The sequence below is a fragment of the Zeus faber genome (genome assembly GCF_960531495.2).
Source record: "Zeus faber genome assembly, chromosome: 9".
NCBI classification, from domain to species: Eukaryota; Metazoa; Chordata; class Actinopteri; order Zeiformes; family Zeidae; genus Zeus; species Zeus faber.
In genome coordinates, this window is record NC_137197.1 from 20994449 (window position 1) to 21009419 (window position 14971).

A 14971-nucleotide genomic window follows, 5' to 3' on the forward strand; every position below is an offset into this window, starting at 1 on the left:
CCCTGCAGTCGTCTTCATGAGCTTCTCATTTGCAGAATCAGGTTGGACTTTTTTTTATCTTGTTATAGTCAAACTATACATCTTTTCAGCCATATATGAAGCAATGAGGTCTTTATGCTCTTAACGTTACATTACATTAAGTCATTTAGCAGACGCTTTTATCCAAAGCGACTTACAATTGTTCAAACACCGACGGACGCAGCCATCAGGAGCAATTAGGGGTTAAGTGTCTTGCTCAAGGACACTACAGCATGCTAGCAGGAGGAGCCTGGGATCGAACCAGCAACCTTTAGATCACTAGACCACCAGCTCTACCGCCTGAGCTACCATCCCCACGTTGGTAATGATACGCAAAAATAAGTTCTGTCCTGGCTTAAACGTATCTTTTTTTTTTCTTTCTATAATTAATTTGCACTGAAACCCAAATGTTCATTTTTTGGTTGTCATGAGTTTAACCACAACATAATATTTCGACTGTATAAAGCAAGATGATTAGGTTTCACTTCATAAATATAGTGTACAAATTACTATATAAACTTTTACCTTGAATATATGCGCTGGCCTCAGTGCAAAACAACTCAACAGATTAGATGTCTGACCCTATTGCGAAGGTGAAAGTGAAGTTAATTCTAATTACCTTTACAATCATCTGAAATAAATGTGTAATGTGGAGTGTCCTCACCTCTCTTAGCATGTGCTTGTCTCACCCGCCACACGGTCTTGTGGATTTCAAAGTTGTAATTTGCAGGTAAGGCACGGATTGCATTCTGTAATTCTTGGTCCTGCAGGATTTCATCAGGAATTTGATTGGCCACCCGCCGTGGTCCTCGTGCTGAAGTGAGAGTTGAACAATTTGCCTGTTAGCAATGCAATCGTTTTTATAAGCAGGTGGGAAACTCAAGACATTTATTAAAAATAAATATCGAATCTAACTAAAAAAGGCAGGAAACTATGTCTAAATGCATGGCCTTCCATTTTCCAGACAACCATTCATCCAATGTACTTCACACCTGGCGGGTGTGTTGTTGGGGACCCAAGGACGTGCAGTGTCTAATATGGTGCAATGTAGACACGCGACATGTGCAATATTAATAGATTTTATTATTAATAATAATAATAATAATAATAATAATAATAAACAGTAAATAGCGTTCCAGCCGGGGGCGTGGCTTCAGGGCTCTGCAACGGAGTCACAAAGAGTGGCTTGAGCGGCTAGGGACAGAATCATTGACTTTTTGTTAAACTTGTGTCATTCAAATGTCTGAGAAAGTCTTACATTTTGACCAGGCATACACTAGTATACTAAATTTCCGTTTTGGGTCATCAGTTAAGACTATGTTTAGACATATAGTATACACCGATCAGCCACAACATTAAAACCACTGACAGGTGAAGTGAATAACATTGATTATCTTGCTCCACTGGCACTTGTCAAGGGGTGGGATATATGAGGCAGCAAGTGAACAGCCAGTTGTTTAAGTTGATGTGTTGGAGGCTGGAAAAATGGGCAAGCGACCAATTTCTGACCAGATCTGGCAAGGAAACAAGGTCAGAATATTACATAAACTTCTCTGTTGAAGACAAACTATGTTCAATAAAAAAATAAAAGGTTATTTCTTATGGAACTAGCCTCTCCTCACTCCAGTCAATTTGAGATATGGCCAAAACTTAGATAGCAAGTTATGAATTTCTCTATCTGATATTATATATAACATACATTCCTGTAAATTATAATATATATTGTGTACATGTATCTGATAACCAAATGAATACAAAAATTAAAATCTCAAGTGTGCTAGTAACTTCATGTGCATGCTTTCCATCAGTACATGATATATAGTCATGTGTAAAACATACTTTAGCAGGATTTGTACAGTGATTTTGCATTATGTTATGCAGTGCTGCACAAGACTGAAATGTACAAGACCTGGGTCATCAACAAGGCACTTATATTAACAGTGAACTGTACATGGATGGCTGGGCAAGTAGAAGAATGAATTGTCATCATATTCTTCATTATTTTTTCTCTTTTTGTTATTTTCTTCTGTTTTGTTCTTCATTTGTCTTTTTTTCCTCCGTAGCACCCTGAGAGTGGTCCCAATAAAAGGTGCATTATAAATTAATGAAGTTTCCGATTTACACTCCTCACATTTTGACCGCGAACAATGCAACAGGACATCCCCTTCCGTGTTTTATCTTACTTTACAGAGGGTAGAACAATCTATTTATATTGTTAGTGTTTACGCTGGCTGTGAAGGCATTATGTTGAAAGCATCCTGGCTAATTGAAAAAAGGTCCAAGAAACTCTATTAACCAGGATTCTTTGAATGTAACTGTTGTCATTTGTTCTCATGATTCAAATTAGAGTCTCCTTGCTTAAACGACCAGAACTGTAACAAAATCTAAGGGGTTTTCTTTTTGCTTTGGTCTTTACCACGCCAAACATAACTCAACTTACTTCTCCATAGCTTTACCTGGAAACAATTAACATATAACGCTAACATCTAGGCCGTAGAACTCTTTTCGCAGCAGAGATTTTGGCCAAGGAAGGCAAAACACTGGGAATGCCACGGAAGGCAAAACACAGCTGAAACCAGGGACATGAATTGTGCTTTCTATGTGCCAGCATGAAGTTCACCTGTTCAGGAGCTACCCATGCTGCTACACAGCAACACCCCAATGCACCAGAGCGACAATCAATGTTATTAGCAACTAAACATGTGTTGAACTATCAATACACGTCAAAATACATGTCGTAAAAGGGGCTAGGATTACAATTAAAAAGGGATTGGCGATGCTGTCAAATAGTTCTAATGGACTCGAAAGTAAAATTGAATTCCAACGTCGAAGTTTCCAAAAAAAAAAAAAAAAAAAAAACCCCTCTCCGAAATTGAACGGGGGAGGCGGTGTTCTTTGAATAATGTGTTTATTTAGAATAACAGTCGTTACTGTTGGCTTATTTGGAGTAATACGCCAGATGTGATAACGTCAATAATCTGACGGCAACAACAGTGAGACCCTATCCATCAAATAAAGCGCTCCCATACCGACTCAGCAAGTCAAAACACGCTGGCAATAACACGCCAGACGCCTTACAAAAATAATTCTTAAGAGCGCGCTGCTGTCGCTAGAATTACAAGAAAGTAAACGGCGTTGCGTCATCAACAAACCTGTCGGCATCTTGACAAATGATCTCTTAAGTTCGCCATGTTTTACGCACGCAACGGTGAAATCCCATCAAACCGACGTGTCCACCTTCCAACAGACGACGTTGTGTTTTGCCGATATGTTTTGCTGTGTTATACTTATTGTTTACCTGTGTTCCTCTTCGCGGGAACGACCTGCACGTCGCTCGCAGGGGCCGCCATGTTTTACCCCCCCCCCCTTTCCAAAACACGTGAGAACTGGAAAGACCGAGCCAATCGAGAAGGAGCGCAGTGCAGAGAGTCGAGCACCGATGCACGGAGATCTGTTGTTGTTCGTTTGGAGCCGGACGGACAGTAACGTCCCAACAATAACAACCACGTCGATAATAATAATAATAATAATAATAATATTAAAAATATTCTTATTAATAATACGAAAGCGCATTTTGTTGAAAATATCAGAATCACAATCGAATAAAATCAGAGTTGTGTTCGTCAGGTACATTTCCATATACAAGGAATGTTTTCTGGACAGGTTTGGTGCGTTTCTCCAGGACGATATACTCCAATATAAACTGTATGAGATTCCGTAAACGTTCGTGTCTTGTTAACTCGTGATCGATAGATATTATGTAGAGTCTCAAACGGAAGACTTTGTAAAAGGTTATATAAATAAACGGAGAGTAAAAAAAACAAAAACAAAAAAAAAATAACACCTGCAAAACCTGGACCCTGGTTCATAACTAAATATGACTAAAGGTTCGCCAATAAAAAGCGGCAGTTTTCCCCATTTTCCCCACCCACTGCCGTCGCAACCAATCACAATCTGCCCGCTCAATTTCTGTTGAATTGTTGTACATTTAGAAGTAGCAAAATGGCATATCCCGCGTCTGTTATTTGAGTCGTAAACGCAGGAAAAATTGGAAAAACACATTGATAAATTGGCAAAGTCACAAAATGTATATCGTCCTAAGTTAGATAAATGTGAGAAATGGCTACTGATGCCTGAAAATAATACACAAAAAAAACATAAGCAGTTTGCAGAAGCAGTATAAATCAATGAGACAAATATAATAAAATACAGTTCTTACATATATATATCATTTTTTTCATTGTTTTGTGTTTGTACATTTTATTTTGCATTGTATCACAAATAGTCATAACGTAATAATAATGATTTGTGGTAGCCCCAAAACGGGTAACAAGTTTAAATTCTGCAGCCTTGTCCTGCTGTCAGGTGCTGACCACAGCAGAGAAGAGGAAGGGAGCAGCCGGTGAAGAGGCGATCATCAGATCCCAGATACTTTCTCTGTTCTGGGGGCGCGCACACACACACACACACACACACACGCACACGCACACACACACACAGCATCTACCCGGCTGTGCGTGGAGAACCGAAAGCTCTTTAGACAAGATCAATAGACACGTAACAATTACACGCGGAGGGGAAACTGCTGGAAAAGGGGGATTGCGAGGAGAGGAGCGCATCAAAGTCCGCGTTATTAGGGAGGATTGGAGGAACTCTGCGTTCGTAATCCCACATCAGAGGCGGACCGTGGATCCAAATAATAACTTATGGTAATTAGAGATTTTAACGAATATGATGCGATTTGAAGACGCCGACCTATCGAGGTTCGTCACGCGGGGATACATTTAGATTGGACAACGGAAATTAGCCCCCCTCCCTCAAAAAAAACCCCAGAATAAATGTGTATTTGGGAGACTGCTCTGACTACCAGGTGCCACCGTGGTCCGCACACAGAGGAGTTGTTGCGGCGGGATCGTCAATCTCCGTGCACATTTTTAGAAATCCGTACTGACTATAGTTTCCAGACACCGTCGGCAGACTTTGCGGAGGAAAACAAACAAACAACAACAAGAAAAAAGGAGACAGGCTTGTTGTGGTGATCTCCATCTAATCTGCGGTTTTTTTTTTCCTGCAGCACAGTTTAATATTCCGGAGAGAGGACCGTAAGAAAAAAGCCGGAGGAGCGACAACTGACATTCTCCAGAGATAATAACCCCCGACAGCCTCTAATGCAATTAAAACTTCCCAAATGAAGTTTAAGTCTGGAATATATCCGTAGATGATTTTCACTGGACCGAAGACAAAATACACCTAGTTCTACAAAATGTTCAGAAGGGGTGAGTACCAACAACTTTTACATACGGAATCATTCCCCGCGTAACCGCATTTGGCAGCAATGTCCGCTCGCTAAACATGAATTTAATGTCGCATAGAGAGTCTTCATTAAAGAACAAATCCGCGTTTCTCTTTTTTTTTTTTTTTTTATATGAAATTGAACGCGCCGCGCTGCCCCGCGGGCGCTGCGTGCGACGCGCCATTTAAGCGCGTCTTCACTCAATGCGCAATGTCGCTGCCAATGAAATATTCATCTGTTTAATGAAAGAGCGGCGATGGATAATAGCCACTAATGTCGCACTGCAGTTAATGAATTGTGCCCGGGCGTCTGAAAAAAAACATGATCTCTGTGCTCTTAAGTCGAACGGGAAACGAAGCCTTCTCCTCCAGTGCAACATACAGTATACAGTGCATAACACGATACAGTACTCCGCTTTTGTTTTTCTTCAGTTTCTCAAAGACTTTTATTTTTATGACAAGCGTTCAAACCTTGGTGAAGATAGTCTGAGGTTCATGACGATTGGTCCCACTAATTCATTTTACAGTATGTTGAAAATCTCAGGATATGATCAGCTATGAAACAACAATTGCATTCATATCCATTGCGCGCGCGCACACACACACACACACACACACACACACACACACACACACACACACACACACACACACACACACACACACACACACACACACACACACACACACACACACACACACACACACACACACACTTTAATACAGGGTGCCCCTGTTGTCTGCCTGCTGGTCAGAGAAAAAAAACCAAAACATGTTTTCTAGCAGCCATCACATCCATCAGTGTTCTTCAATTTCAAGTGATGAAGCCAACATTGTCGAGGGCAGCAGTGAAGCATTGTGTAACCCTGTGTCTTGGACCATTACTCCAGTTTCTATAAATGTTCCATGAGGAAGATAGAATGAGTCACTAATGTGTATGCTATACCAGCAGATCCTATTGGCAAGTCTGTGGTGTTTGAAGATAATGGTTATGCAGGTAGATGCTATTGTTGTTGATAATGCTAATATTGTCGATAATATCTCATGAAATTCCAAACTTGTTCTAGCCAATGTTTTTGGATTGTGAACCAGCTGTGTCGCACATCACATCTTGGGGTGGGGGGACAGAAAAATCACATAATTCAGAATTCAGTACAAATGACTTCAAAAGCAGGGATTTCACTTGTCCGCCAAAATTGCAATTACACCAGTTTGTCTGACTTCTGAATAGCCAGGCAGAAATGTGTCAGAGGCTCTTTGAATGACCGGATGTTTTTCCACTTAAAATAACATTGAGGGCTGGTGTGATGCACTAGACCAGGCATTTGATTTGGCACATCCACCAACACATACAGTATAAGACTTTAGCTGACACAATGACAGCATCAAGCAGGCCGACTTCACAAAGTGGCAAATTTGCTTAATTATAACAGATTATTGGGCTTGAGGAGTGGGTTTCAAGGCAATTTCACTGTACTTATCTGACAGCCAGGAGATGATTGGTGCAGCAGCAGTTTGATGACAGATCGGCAGACCACAATGGGCAATTAAAAGACAATCAGACATTTAATTGTTCAATAAAAATAATCAATTTGTTTGAAGGGAAAAAAATTAAAGTTGTTGGACCGAGATAGTGAAATTCTCAAGGTTTTATGTGTCCGAGGAGGAGGAGGAAGAGAGAGAGAGAGAGAGAGAGAGAGAGAGAGAGAGAGAGAGAGAGAGAGAGAGAGAGAGAGAGAGAGAGAGAGAGAGAGAGAGAGAGAGAGAGAGAGAGAGAGAGAGAGAGAGAGAGAGAGAGAGAGAGAGAGAGAGAGAGAGAGAGAGAGAGAGAGAGAGAGAGAGAGAGAGAGAGAGAGAGAGAGAGAACAATAGTATCACACAGCTCTTACTTGTCTTGGTTAGCCCAGGTGTCCTCCGTTCCATCTCTCACTCGGCTGAGGTGTATTGTTCCCTTCTAACCAGGGCATGCCCCTGATGGGAAATTGGCACCAGCTGGTTACCTCCAAGGTTCCACCATCTCCTTGTGCGGATAGGTTGCCTGGATAATGAATCCCAGCTGGAGACGATAATGGACAGGCCCCTAACTTGTTCTCGGGCACCATCCCTTGGAGTCATGTGTGCGTTGCTTAGTGGGACTGCCACACACCCACCTCCCTCCCCCCCAGCTCCTGGGCCGGTCATGTGCGTTGCCATGTAGCTTCCCAGCTGGGTGTGACCCCCGGAAGGTACACTGGTTCTGTGAGATATTATGGAACGGGGTGGCCATGGCTGCATAGTTGGGTTTGAAATATTTGCAATACCCCATCAAGCCATATTGTGGAAGGTCTTGGGTAGCAGGCTATTCTCTCCAGCTTCTTCTTCTGGGGTCTCACGATGACACTTCCAAGGTATTCTTCATCTTAAAATCTTATTTGGGTTTGCAACCAGGCCGACTTTCCTCAATGCAGTAAGTATGGCCCATTGGACCGGTCCCGGATGACGATGTTTTCCAGGTAGGTGTCGGCTTAAACCCAGCGTGGTCTGAGGATGTGGGCTATCGCGACTCTGAAGGGGCCATGAATACCACACGGATAGACCTAGAACTGGTAGAGCCTGTTCAGTGTAAAAAATGTTGTCTTCTCCTTGGTCCATTCAGCCAGGGGCGACATGTCCCTTCGTCAGGAGTGTGCATGGTGTAGGCATCAAAATGGTAGAGTTAGTTGAATTTCCAGAAGTCATTGCCCAACATTGGAATCACATCAGGCTAAGGCACCATCGTTATGGGTTTTGACCAAGAATTTAGGGACCCCTCAATGACTCATAGGTTTTCTGGACTTCCTCGCGAACCACCACCCGATGTGCTTTGGATATGCAGTAGTGCCGTTGGTGTCTTATCATTTCCTCCACCCGTTTCTTTGGTATGTTTTATGTATTTTACTTGTTTGCCTTCACACTGGCCAGGCTGTCTCACCAGATGGTTGACAGGCCCAGGCTTCTCCACCACAGTGTATGGACTCTGCCAGCATGCCAAGAACTTGCACTCACTTTTTGGGACCGGAACCACCACCTTCTTCCCTGGCTAGAGCTCACACTCACATACGAGAAATGTATTGCTTCATCCCATCCATACATTTGATTACTGGAGATTGCCTGTCTTCCCAGGCTTCTGTGGCGAGGTTGAGAATTCTCCTGAGGTGCCTGCTATAAAAGCTTGAATGGCGAAGGAAAAACCCTATGGAGCAAACAGTACTTATGGCAACATCCGGTCCCAATTGTTTCTTGTTAAACCATTTGACCAAGCCATTGGTCTGAAGGTGATGATTGAATGTCAGGAGTCATTGTACCCATAGCCTTTTAGACATATCCTGGGTCCCCTGGTCAATCAAAGTGTTTTTGTCAATGGCCATCCTGGAAAATAGGGTGACTTCCAGGACCGCAACCACTTTCTTGGTTGTGCACTCGAAAAATAAATTGGCATGATCTAATATAACCAGGACGTATGGATGTCCTTGGCCAGTCTTGGTAAGGGGTCCAACAATGTCCGTAGTGAAATGTTGGAACAGCGTCTTGATTATTGACAGTTGACAGTGCTCAGCCGACTGCAGTAATTGGGCTTGGGGGAGGTGAGCTGGCATTCTGTGTTTTGACAGCAATAGTTCGGATGGCTGTTCTCACACCAGGTCAGTAGAATCTCGCCAGCCACCAGTGAGCTGTCGACCACGGGGGAGGGATGGTAACTGTGGCTTTTGGGCACAATTTTGAATCGTTCATGCACACAGCACACCTGGCCTGTCACCTGAGCTCTCCGGCAAAATCTAGGCACACTTGGAACAGGGCTTCCAGTTCTGTATCTGTGTCTGTATCTGTGTCTGTATCTGGTCTCTGTTGCATGACCACCCGCAATGTGTGTGTTTCTATACACATGTACGTTATGCATTTGCACAGTACAGTATACACAGGCATCTATGTTTTTTTGTCTCTCTCTCTCTCTCTGTCTGTCTCTGTGCTTATCTCTCTCTATACAGTATATTATTCTCTCTCTGAAACCCAATCAGCTGATACAAAACGGGGGGAGGGGCAGAGCAGCTCTAAGATAGAGTGATGAAACCCCCATTGAATTTTTGTTGATGTACTTTAATTCTCAATGCACGTCACACAGTTGTATAGGGGGTTTACTTTGGTATTTTTTATTTTTTTTCCCAGGCGCGGCAAGATGTTTTTATTATTTGTTTGTACGCAACCAACAATCAAACACGCACGCATCTCACATTTGCTATAAGCGGCGTATATGAGCGTCCTAACACATACAGTACACACACGCAAGCACACGCTAGCACGCATTGTTTCCTTTTCACAACAGTTCTTTGGAAATTAGCTTCAGCCTCATTAAAATAAGTGAACATTTTCATGTTTGATTTTGGCTTTGAGAGAACAAAAGGGTATCAGAATGGCATCGCCCATTTTGCAGATAATTTCATCTTCATAACAATAACCTTTATTCATAGAGCACCCTTCATACGCAACATGGAGCTCAAAGTGCTTTACGCTATCACAAGATGATGGAGTGACAAAACTAAATTGAAATACTAATTGATTCTCCTTATCCCTTTTTAATTTAAATGTGAGCCTCAAATGTGTAAATATATATTTTATGCTATTATAAAAAACGTTCATTAATCATGTCATGTAAATCTTTGCTTTTTGCATGTGAGTGCTTTCCTATATTAACAGACAGGCTGGGGTTTAAGGCCAGAGCACAGAAAGGGCTTACCAATAATAAGCTGTGGAAGTAGTGGAATACAATTAATGCAGCGCAGGGATAAGACCTGTGGCCTCTGCTCCCAGGCTTGCCAGCCCTGTAGATCTGTCCCGGCCATCTCTCTGGGGTCTGCGTTCATTGCCCGAGGAACCTGCACGACTGACACTCTACTCTGCACAATTCAAGGAAGGATCACTGGATGTAGGCCAATGTATTTCCCAGGCATCAAGAAGCTCCTCACCAGTCATGGAGATGTGTTGAGACATGATGTGGTTCTCAGGCATCAAGTGCTGTGTTGATAAGTAAAACAGAGGTGAAGTCGAAGGAAATTTGCATATGTCATAGCAGTCTGGCCTGAGCGGGCATTTCCAGCAGCACCCTTGTACTGTTTATTACACCAAAAATGTGTGGGCTTTTCTTTTAAACTTGATTAATCCTGCTAAAAATAGGCGGTTGACGAGTATGCCTTCCTTTTTTTTCTGGTGTGTCACGTACACGCCAGAAAAGGGGCGTGTTATGGTCCCAGTGTGATTGGGGAAAAAGACAGTAGAAGCAGCATGGAGTATCCATGCCCACACCTGTGCACTGGCAGCGCCTGATGCCAGTCCTACAGCGGCAGGAAGCAACCGGTGTAGTGGGAAAAAACGCATCTAACAATTAAACTGAAGAAGAGAAGTTCGAGAGAGTCGAGGTCTGAAGATATAAGACTTTATCACTCACAAGAAGTGACAACAGAATCTGAGTTGGTTTGGCAAAGAACTGCCGAGCCGCTCACGGACTCCTTCTTTTAACCTTTCTGTTGGTCGAGAATGTACATCTGTTTCCTCAATTAGGATCCCTTCCTTCCTCCTATACGGTCAATAGTGCAAAGAAGCCATTTGTCTGCATTCTTCGACGTCAGTTACAATAACAAACCTCCCGACACTAGTCCAGGCAACATTTTATGAGGGGATGGTTGCATTCACACACCTTCCCATGTCATATGGCCCACAGTCAACAAAGCACTTATTCATGTCTTTGCTGACCCTTGTTTCACACACACTTACTTCATTCATATAGCATATGGGCAAGATAACGAATTTTCTTCCTTATTTAATGGTAGAATATAATGAACATATTTATTTTAAATGTACTAGTAAATTCCTCCCATACCGGCTTGAGGCGTTGCCGCAGTGGCTCGGAGCCTAGCGGGGAGCGTAGGGGTTCTCTCGGTCCCCGCTGAGCCGTCCCCACATTCAAAACATTTCATGGTCTCGCATGCGGGAAAAAAAGTCAATAACTTCGGATTTTTTATTTTTGATTCGGATATGAAATGATTGAATGTTACACAGATAACATGCGTCGCATCACTCCTGTAAAGGGGCGGAAATTAGCGTGTCCACCTGTGTGTCACGTTTCTATCACTGCTGATTGGGGCCGGAGCCGATTACTACCCTTGGCCATTGCAGAGTAATTTGTCCTGGGAATGAAACCCGGGTGTAACCTTTGCCCCTAATAACAAATGCCAGATGTCCGCATGTGTTACCGGGTTTTTAGTGCAGTGGAAAAAGGGCATTAGGCAAGCTGTGATGCAACTGAGGTGATATCCCTGCATGAATTTGAACAGTAACTGTGATCGTTTACAACAAAATGTCCTAAACTGTCAACGGCCACCCAGGCCGAGTAAATACTCAGTGGGGGTTTCTTTAAATAGGTCCTCTTCTAATACTCTCACATGTAGTGCCCCAGCCATCAGTATCATTGTTACTGTCATTAGTATTGGTGCAGCAACTGATTTGACTTGCATTTCCACGGAGATGGAACACGGTGTGGGCTGATAATGGAGGTGCTTGTAGAGAGAATGGGGAAAGAGAAGGGAGGGGGGTGGGGGTAACATTGTGTGGAGTGAAAGGAAGAAAAAAACTTTTAAGCGATACAGCTAAGGCCGTGGGCACACGACACGAGTTTCGAAAGTCGTCAGATCGCTGTGCCATTCACACTACACAACTTTCTGCCTTGTGATCATCAGTACATGGCTGACCGGGGGACAGCGGGTCACGCATTACAAGGTGTTTCACCAGGAGGAATGATATTACTGCTACTTTAAAAGGTAGCATCAGGCTCACATACATTTGCATTAACCTTTGACGTAAATGGAAAGACGACCTCAAATCTTTAAACGTGCAGATTGCCCTGTTTGTAGTCGACAGATGGATCCAATAACACACGTCATTGAAGGTAATTGAGAGAACATGATCACTTATTGAATTGCTGGTTCAAATTTATACCACTACCATGGATGTATTACTCGAGCTCTAGCGGTGTATGCCAAACAGCTGTTATAGCCAAAAGAGGTTGTTAAAATCTAGAAGCCATTTATTTAGTGAGCATATCTGACGTTACCATGGAAGCCTTTGGCAGTTTTTGCAATACGACACATGACACACCAGTAAAGTAATTAACCACAGAGTGTATGTACAGTAAATGACTCCGACTGGTGTGCATGTCACTTTTTTGGAAACTGTTGTTTCTCTGGGAGCCATTTTCACACTTCCAAGTCAACCATTTCACACTGAATTAGGGCACGGGGACTCTGGTTTCACAAGTGGATGTCGTCATACTGCTGAGGACTCTCTTATTAATGCAGTCTGAAGAGGCGTCACGATGATTCAGTCCACGGAATATTGTGGCGGGGAAAGAGAAGTCAGAGACGGAAATCGGAGAACGTTTTCTCCATCGGTTTGCCCTTTTAAAAAAAAGTCACGTGGCTCTCCTGCAATCGCCATCTCCTCCCCTTTGTTGTGGAAATAAGATGCAAGGGTGGTCATTAAGAGATAATAATGAGGTGAAAGAGACTAACAGCCTAAGCCCTGTTGGTTTTTCTAATATTAATAATGAATTTCTGATTAAGTGGCTAATTAGAGTTTAAAGGTCAATGTCAACGAAAATGCCATTGATCATAGAGGACAAGGTGAGGGGGGGGCAGTCCAGAAGACAGTAATCCCAGGTGCTCTCCTGTTACTCTGACAGCCCCCCCCCCCCCCCCTTCCTCCCCCAACACCACCACCATTCCCTTCCTGATCCATCCTCCCTAGGCGACATTGCCTTTGTGTGCTGAAGACAGCAATTCAGCCACGCCAGCACCTGGGTATGTGCCCTTTTGGCATTGAGAACGAACAATTCCTCAAGATAGAATGGCACATTGTGGCAAGAAAGAGCAAAGGTTGAGGAATCGCAAACGGGGAAATTGGACGGGAAGAGGCGAGGGGGTGTCACTTTGAAATCTTTGTCGGTTTGATGCGTCTCCCGCGAAGACACGGTGGCAGACATGCATGCATTGGCGAAGATGAATATGCACGAGCGTACACACGCACGCTCACTAACAAATGCAGGGGGAAGCAGTCTCCTGTGCGACATTAAGCCTGAAGTGATTGTGACTCTGAGCATCGATTCATCTTGTTTATTATGCCTGAGATTAATCTCACGCTCCATCCGCATCAAGTTCAGAACTCATTTACTCCAGGATATTTGACGGAAAACGACGGCTAATTTTGTCTCGGGTGTATCTGCCTGTACTGCAGGTTTCAAGACGCCTCCTCAACGTGAGTCTCTTCTCTAGCTGCAAGGTCAGCGGGGAATATGAGAGGGGCAAAAGAGCAATAATCATCATCCCAATTATGAGGGTTTTGTCTATCTATATCTCCACGCCCACCCCAGAAACGCGCACACACACACACACACACACACAGACACACATACACACACGCACACACTCATGCATTGTACAGTATGCTTCATGCACAGCTACTCAAGAGTGGTCCTCGTCCTCCCTGACCTTAATGAGACAGGCCGCTGTGACAGTAGCATCTGCACTGAGTGGTTGTATTATCCGCCATGTCCGTGTTCGGGGGAAATGTTTCCGTTGCACCTACCTCTGTGACGGCCCGGACAGTGGCTGGGAGGGAAGACGTGGGGGTCCAGAATAAATGTTGGACTGCCACTGGTGATTAATGTCGCTCTGAAATGTTATGCTCTACGTGGGGTATGGTATCACAGCTGCAGTACCACTCAAGCCTCGCCGCCACTTTGACCCCCGACTGGGAGGACTGGCTCCAAAAACGACAAATAATGATTAATCGTGGGGAGATTCTGTCATCCTTTTGGGGTTGGAGCCTCCAGGCATCTGGCAAGGAGATACAAGTGAAGAATAATGATATTCTTCGCGTCAAGTCTTCTTTGAAAGCAACTGTGTCGGTGTGTCCACAACACCATGTTAAACAAACATGGCAGATCTATTATTTATTTTTAGGTGTACGTGTGGACGGCATGTGTTCTTGTGCTATGGGCTGAGGCAGACGAGAGGATCCTAAAGATTTGGTGTAGACAGCAAGTGATAAGTGTTATCTTTAAAAGACAGAGTAATCACATATTTTGGAGTAATAACAAAATATGGACCAAAGGCACGTACGAATAAAATCGTCTTGCATTTAAATCCCCAACAGTTGTCTTATAGCGGTTTTATATTGTGTCATCCACACATATAAGCAGTTTGCTAGTAAAATGAATAGTCATTAAATGCGTGTGTTGACCTTATAAAAGCTTATGAAGTTTGGAATTAACCGTTAATTTGCTTTCTTGTTTCCCACACAGCTGCCTGAATTTCAGTCAAAAACTGCCTGCTGTGCTCGCAGCCCACCTCCATACAATTGAAATCTATTCCTGGTGCAGAAAAAAACGCCGCCCTCCACCCTCAGTCTTTGTATCGTGAATGAGAGGGAGGTCCTTGACATTTAACTTTGTTGTTCCCTCATTTTACAACCACTGCTCTTCAGCGCTGGGCCTCACAAATATTGGGCATTTAAGGCTTCTGTTTGAGAGCGGGTGATTAAGACCTTGGCATCATAAAGAAATGGGCTTCAAAACCACAAAACAAGTGCCAGGTGG

General features: G+C 43.5%; 1 protein-coding gene across 3 annotated transcripts in view; it reads right to left on the reverse strand.

Moving 5' to 3' along the window:
• dph1 (diphthamide biosynthesis 1) overlaps window positions 1-5795 on the reverse strand; it is a 75677-nt gene extending 69882 nt beyond the window's left edge. Inside the window, exons 1-2 of one of the 3 annotated variants that reach the window (XM_080006476.1) lie at window positions 5782-5795; window positions 683-832 (exon numbers count right to left, since the gene is read on the reverse strand). Coding sequence is in view for 2 of the 3 variants with exons in the window: in XM_080006474.1 (XP_079862600.1) it covers window positions 683-832; window positions 3317-3368 (202 nt within the window). In the remaining variant the exon portion in view is untranslated. Of the gene's footprint in view, window positions 1-682; window positions 833-3170; window positions 3249-3316; window positions 3389-5781 lie in introns of those variants that run through there. The other 2 variants (XM_080006474.1, XM_080006475.1) reach the window with 2 other exon arrangements.
• Window positions 5796-14971: the final 9176 nt, after the last annotated feature.